This window comes from Panthera pardus, unplaced genomic scaffold (genome assembly GCF_024362965.1).
Source record: "Panthera pardus isolate Hobbes unplaced genomic scaffold, ASM2436296v1 HiC_scaffold_17, whole genome shotgun sequence".
In the NCBI taxonomy this organism is placed as follows: Eukaryota; Metazoa; Chordata; class Mammalia; order Carnivora; family Felidae; genus Panthera; species Panthera pardus.
In genome coordinates, this window is record NW_026526732.1 from 77,354,220 (window position 1) to 77,361,893 (window position 7,674).

General features: G+C 40.9%; 1 protein-coding gene across 1 annotated transcript; it reads right to left on the reverse strand.

The window, feature by feature from the left end:
- Positions 1–5,198: 5,198 nt before the first annotated feature.
- On the reverse strand, positions 5,199–7,265 carry TPBG (trophoblast glycoprotein). The gene has a single exon (XM_019442727.2). The coding sequence runs from the start codon at positions 7,146–7,148 to the stop codon at positions 5,889–5,891; it is 1,260 nt and encodes a 419-aa protein (XP_019298272.1). The 5' UTR covers positions 7,149–7,265; the 3' UTR covers positions 5,199–5,888.
- Positions 7,266–7,674: the final 409 nt, after the last annotated feature.

Below are 7,674 nucleotides of genomic sequence, written 5' to 3' on the forward strand. Positions count from 1 at the left end.
TGAACTATGCTGGTCTATGATTAATATTCCTAATTTAAATAGACATCAAAAATATTTTTAAAAGTTAGAAAAAAGACATTATACCTTCTGATGCAGTAATTTTCCTTCAAAGATCTATTTTAAGGGAAAAATGAAAGATGTAGAAACACAGGCAGGTACAACAATGCTCATTAGAACATTACTTAAAATTGCAAGAAGCATCGTATATGTGTAAAATATGTGACTGTGTACTTTAAAACCAGATATAAAATTGTTTTCAATGATACCAGGGAATTTTCACAACATTGTAAGTGAAAAGACAAGATACCATGTGATATAAACAGAAGGCAGTTTATCTCAATATTGAAGCATTTTTAAATGTTTAATACCTACGTGTTCACCGTGGTCCATAAGAATAGTGGCAGAATGTGTCCAAGTGAAAGATAGTCCTCTTTGAAAACAGTTCACTAACTGTATTATAAAACTTGGGGAAACTGTTTCATACAGAGAAATGTATATTTGCAAATTGACCCACCTAATGTTTCAGTCAGTCCAATTCTCCTGTGTGCAAACAGTCACCTTGAAATGTTGTGTATCATAGTTTTCCTTGGGAGAAGATACAGGAGTAGAAATAGGATTCTAGGGGTAGAGAAGTAGGGAAATCTATCAAATTCAATTTTTTTAAAAAGCCTATGTTGATAACATCCTCAGGTTTTTTAAAACATATTATTTTAAATATTTACTTTTCACACAAAGTATTATAGTCATATTTTAAGACTCTACTCCCTTAAAAACAACTGTACCCTTACATTCATGACCTTAAATTGTGAATCACAAATAAACCCTACCATCATAAAATGTCAGCTAAACATAAACTACGTTTGTTTTTTATAAACATCCACATACAAGTTTGTGATATAGTAATCGTGATCCTGAATCTTAAACCACATTTTCATTTCAAATAGCAAAGCAAACCTATTTCCCTTGTGGTGTAGTAAAAGGCACTCATGAGAGATTTTTCTTAAAAGTCACATAAACGAGAAACCTTTTGTGATCTGTGGCATACACACTACAGCAAGGGCATGGGGACGGTCATGTTTGGTCCTGCGTAGGTAAAGACGGTAAACTAACACAGCAGCAGTACAGCTGCCGGGGTTTGGCCCATCAGTCCACTGGTTGTCCTGGGTGACACAAATTTGCATTGATTTAGAGTCCCTTTAGGTCCAGGCCCTCAAAGGAAGGGTTGCAGCATGCACCTGGAACAGGCACAGACCTGAGCATGCAAAACGGACTGTCTCCATGGTCATGAACTTGGTCTCATTTGTTTAGTGTTCTCACCAGCTGAGCTAACTCATTTTTTAAGATAGAATTACACAAGCTAGCACAGCTTTCCAGTTTTATTTTTCTTTTCAAAAGAAACACCACTATTACATTTCCAAAATATTTCCTATCATAGACTCAAGGAGTTTTAAAAGTAATAAGATTCCTGTGAAAAAATTATCTCAAAACGTATTTAAGGCATATTCAGGGGCCTGAAACATAGTAATTTTTAACACAGTGGAAGTGAAATTTAGACCAAACCAAAACATTTAATAAGTGCAAAGCAAAAACAATGAGACAAATTCATAGCAATTGCCTTTTTATGTTAAACATGGGAATTCCAAAGGTCTAAAGGTAGGTAATTAGTAATGCCATCATGTAACAAAAAGAATATTAGAAGGGGAGTCAGGAACCCTGATATCTAATCCTAGTTGTCAATATATAACATAATGATATATCACAATTACTAGTTTCTTCATTTATAGAATAGGAAATTGGGCTTCACACATCTAAAACTCCTCCCATTTTGAAATACTAGGAGTTCTTACTCTTGTCAAAATTGCATCAACACAAATTAAATATTTTTTAAACTCTAGATTTTAACCATGACCATGTTTCAAGATAAAAAACAAATGAAGCCAGCTTGAGTTTCTGAATCATTTGTAAGGATAAGAACGGATAAGAATGGGTAAGGATAAGAACTGTACAAAACATCCTCGAGGAGCTGTTTTTCTCCAGCTAAAAGAAGACAGGATCACCTGACAATACAGAATATGTTTTCTTAATTATTTCTAATGCAGCACTGCAATATTACTGAAAGATTTTAAAAAGGCATTCTCAAGGTATTTTTCATTTATTATCTAGAAATATAATTTCCTCTCTTCCCTCTCCTTTACTGTGAAAAATACTCACACAAATATAAAAGTGAACCTGAATCTCATCTAAAAAATGTCAGTCTTCACTTTATGGTGCTGCTCTATGAAGGCTGGATGACTAAATGGATTTGGGAGCAAGAAGAAAGCACGTGCCAAATTGTTTTTAACCTTGCACATCCTCATGGTTGTCTCTTTTAGTGTACTCTTTGGAGAAAAACTTAAATGGAAAGCAGAAATGATATGAAAAAACTCCAACCTAGAGCTGCAAAGGCTGGAATGTCCTCAAGAAGGTAAGCCCATATTGGAACATTAGCCAAAAGGGACAGAGTAAAACAGAATCCATAAGGAAACAATCACAGTTCATTTGGACCTTCCTTCCTTCTTTCTTTTTTTCTAACATCTAATTTATGTGAAAAGACAGAAAACAAAGGTATGTTATTTCTAATTAAATATTGAGCATAATCCAAATTTTCTGCCAATCAAGATAATTTAAAGGATTTACCACTTGTGATTTGCTCATTTATTTCAACCAAGCCTTTCCTCACTTCTGGGAAAAAAAAGAAAGAAAGAAAATCTTGTCTATTATTGATAGTATCAATTTATGTAGCTCCTTTTCCTTAAAAATTTTTATTGACTATGCTTCAAATTCTCCTGGTTTTGTGGGAAAAATCCTTCAGCCATAAGGTACAAATGTGCCTTACAGGTCACCATCGAATCACACCAGGCAGCAAAATTGATGATGTATACACATATTAATGTATCAAACTGAATGATTACATTGAAAGGAGGCGGCTCCAATTCAGGGTCAAATAGTGTATTATCCTAAAATCTTGCACTTTAAATAGAAATGTATTGGACATTTTAATAGCTTTTTAAATTGAGGAATTTATCAAGTGCTTAAATTTTTAAGTATTTTCTAACTTCCTTCAAAAGAAACTTGTAAAGGATAAATGAAGGATGGTTTTGCTGAAACAGCTTTGTTTCAAGCTGAGTAATAAAGTATATTACCAACCAAAATAGTTTCTTTTAAATGGATCACTTACAGGTTTCTAGGATTAGTAATGCATAATGGTACTAAAGATCAGCTTTTAAAACCAGTACGCTTAAATAAAGTGATGATACTTTTATTTCATTTTTCTATTCACTTATACATATTGGATTTATCTCAGACTACCTTAGAAGTTATAGACTTCGAGTATTATGACTGCACAACAGCAATTGTTTCCAAAGAGTAATATTTTTTGTCAGAAGAATGTTCTATTGCCACGTATTGGAGAATAGCAAGGAGTGATGTGACAGAAAAGGGAGCAGTAGCAAATTGGGAAGTTCACACAAAGGAAGAAACAAGGGGATTAAAAAGAAGCAAGAAGTCGTTAACTTCAAAAAAGCCATCCACCTAAAGTGAAAACAGCTTCACTTTATTCCAGATCTTGCTTCAGTGAGTAGATGAGAAAAACTAATGAATTTACTGCTTCCCTGGATCTTAGATACAGCTCAGTTTTTAACAGGTTATTATATGAGGACTAAATAATTCTTCTAAATAGACTATAAGTATTACAATTTGTTTTCCACAGTAGCAGCAGACTTCCCAGTGAAAGTCCATCAGTAGCCTACTTCTAATATGGTGTGTGTGCCCTTATTTATTAGATGCTTTCACTATTTTTGGCAGGCTAATATCTTCATCATTCCTAGGAAATAATGGCAGCCAGCCAGTTTATGAATTCCTGGTGAACACTTAAAATGTTTAATGGAATATTTAGTACCGTATATTTAACCTTTTCTTGGGTGATTAGTTATAGGATCTGAAATAGAACCTGTAAGTAATAAATACTATAATATTTCATAAAATGAGCCTTATGAAAGTTAATATAGTTAAAACTTCATATTCCAACTAGAGTCTAAACAAGGAACAGAGTCATAAATCTTTAGCCCTATTTTGAAAACTTCTCAGCTTAACTCAGAGAAGAAATAGGCAAAGACCACTAGAACCTAAAGTTCTACATTCCAATTTCATTTATAAAAATATGGAAATGGAAATTTTATTTCAAATATAATACACTGTAAAACATAATCAATTTAAAGAGAAAGAAGGCCCTGAGACTTACTGATACAAGTTTACCTACACTGTATGTAAAGTAATAACAACTAAATTTAAGTCACTGTATATAATAGCTTGGAGATTAATGGAATTTACTTTTAAGTTTAATTGGCTCATAACAAACTGAGCAAAAGAAAATCTTGTCTATTATTGAGAGTGTCAATTGATTAACCAATTGCTTTCATTTACTCTTAAATGTGATTTATTCTTCACAAAGGTGTATGTAGAGCTTAGGCAAAATCGGAATATCCCCAAATTCTTAAATACTGAACTGAACATAACCTATGATTAGTTGAGACACTTGTTTATGGACGTAGACATTTATCTGTGGTTATTGCCTCAAATTCATAGCCTATCATGACAGTTTTCTAAACATACAAGCAGGATCTCTGATAAACTATTGACCATGTATATTCCATTTTAAATGTTTTTTAAAAAATATTCTCAAGAAAATCTAAGTTCCAATTTACATTATGATCTTAGGAAATGTTTTTTAATTTACATTTTTAAGTCTTTTATTTTAGGATATTCTGTTTCTTTAAGACACTTCATTTGGAAACATTTATTTGCATTAGATGTTTCCTGGTCTGCTCTAAAAACCCACAGAACAATTTCATATAGAAAGTTTTATTAAGCAAATAATTTTGTTCCATTCTAACAACGTAGCCTAGAAAAAGCTCCAAACTGTGAGCTGTTTAAGATGCAGAACTCTTCCCTCTTACCTTACCAACTTTATAACACTCTTACAAAATTGCTTCATGAATAGCATTAACTTTGGGACCATGAGATGTCTATCACATGAATATTCAACTCTGTTTAAATCCTGAATGGATCCACCATCTCGAAACTATTCCCAAAATCTATTTATAGAAGACATTACTCCTACTCCTTTTTATTTCAAATAGCAAACTTGAACACAACTGTAGTTCTTTTAAGAATCTTTATTGAAGTTTTTCTTAACAATTTAGTCTGTTGGGTCTCAATGCAGTTTATTAAAAAACTTCAGTTTCATATAAACTGCAACCAAAAAAGTAATTTACTTTGCCAAAGAAGTTATCTGAAGTTGCAAGTTATTCTCTGTAATAAGTAGAACAGTAAAATGTAAGCATGCTCTCGGATGCAGGTGCTCCTGTGTACTATGGAGTTAACTTTGAAGAGCTTGCTAAGATCTGCAGGCAGTCTATGGAATGCATTTATTTTCTCCACAATTTATGTACATGAGAATAAAACTGATATTTATGAATAAAGTATTTTTCTCAAAAAAGTTGAGGCAGCTCTTGTTGAATGCTATCCGTGTTACGGGTACACTGGCTACCCCTCGAACTGTACTAAGAGAAACAGACAGCCGGGAGTCCATGTTCATGCTGAAACTTGAAAAATCCGTCCACACAAGTTGAGTTCCAAGAAAAGGAAGAGGATAAAACACTACGCACAGCTTTTCATCGTCTTACATTAACAGGACACACCAAGAAACTTCACATGACAAGGGAGCAAATTCCCTTCACTGCTTTCAGTCAAGGTCAGTGGTGTCCATAGTGGAGAGTGGAAGTGGAGCAAGCTTAGGACAGAATAAAGCTTAAGTCTACATCTCATGCATAGCTGTCCTCGAATGTTTCTCAGACATCCGAATTAGAACTGAGGTTTGTTAACCTGGGGTCCGCGTTGATTTCATATCTGTAGTGATACCCTTCCATGTGATCCCTGCAGGCATCTCTGATGTTATGCATCCACTTTTTTATCCCCTTGCGGTTCAAGTACAAAACCAGTAAGAAAATGGCACCTATCAGGGCTAAAACAATACCTAGAAAGACATAAGAAGTCTGCAGGGATGGAGGGAGGATAGGGTCACACTCCAGGTGGGAGCTGTTGAGTTCCAAAAGGGCCCGATTCCTCATTTTTTCCGGGAATGCACAGGCGAGCCTGGCTTTGCCCTGCACTACCTCTGTCTCCTTGAGCCAGGCCACCATGTCCACCATGTGACAGTCGCAGACCCAGGGATTGTTGTCCAGGAAGACCCTGACGTGGGGCAGGCTCTGCAACTCCGCCAGGGTGCCGTTGTGAAGGACCTTGAGGGCGTTGTCCTCCAGGTGGAGGCTTTGTAGGTGTGTCAGGTTGCGGAAGGACACGTAAGTTAAGCTCACCAGCGAGTTGTTGCGCAGGTCCAGGTGCCTGAGGCCGGGTAGGTGGGCCAGTACGTCCCGAGGCAAGAAGAGGAAGTGGTTGCTGGCCAGTTCGAGGCGCTGGAGCCCGCGAAGCGCATGGCCGGCGCGTAGGGACGCCGCCACCATACCCTCGAAGCTCCGGTTCTGCCGGTAGTCCTCAGGGGGCACGATGTGGTTCAGCATCAGTTCCACCAGGGGGCTGGGGGCCGAGAAGCTGGCGTTGCTGCCCGAGAAGGTGAAGGGGCTGAGGTGGGCCAGCGGGTTGTGGCTGAGGTCGAGCTGCCGCAGGCTGGGCAGATGCTCGAAGGCGCCGGCGCGCACCTCCTGCAGGCGGCTGCCGCTGAGGTTGAGCGCGGCCAGCTCCGCCAGCGGCGGCCGGCGGGCGAAGGCGCCGGCGGGGAGCACGGCCAGCTGATTGCCGGTGAGGAAGAGGTTGCGCACGTAGGGGGGCAGGTCCGCGGGCACCTCGGTCAGGTTGCGGTTAACGCACTTGACAGTGCGCGCCGCCTCGGAGCACTCGCAAAGCTGGGGGCATTGGCCCGGCAGCGGGGGCTGGGCGGACACCGCGGAGGCCAGGAACGACGCGGAGGAGGTGGAGGGCGCCGAGGAAGTGAGAGAGGACGAAGAGACCCAGCCCAGGAGGACCAGCGCCAGCCGCGCCAGCCGCAGCCGCCCGTCTCCGGCGGCGGGGCCCCGGGAGCACCCCCCAGGCATCGCGGCGCGGCTTTCCCCGGAGCTGGGCTGGGACGGCGCCCGCTCCGAAGGCTCGGGAGCTGGTCCGGAGGGCGCCGGCCGGCCGGAAGCGTCTGGAGAAAACTTTCCTCTCGTGGGAGCAGAGGAGGGACGCCGCAGCCGGAACTTGGCTAAACCCCTCGTCGCCCGGCGTCCCCCTCCCGGGGCCGATTCCCCCGCCCCTTCCCTCCAAAAAGTACGCACGGAGGCTCGGGACGTTCAGCTCCGCGCTCTTCCTCCCGCTCCTCTTCCTGCCGCCGCCCCCGGGTGGCACCCTCTTGCCTCTTTTGTTGGCGCCTCGCGCTCGATCCGCTTCAGGACCTGGGACAGGCGGGAGAGAAGCGTGAGGAGCGGCGGCGGCCGCAGCTCCCCGAGTGCGGGAGCCGGACTCCCCAAGCCAAGTCGTCCCCCAGGACCTCCCTCCGAAACACCGTCCAGGCTTCGCCTCCCCCACTCCCACGCACATCTTTCCCCGGGAGAGGGGCGCGCGTCCCAAGACACCGAGCGT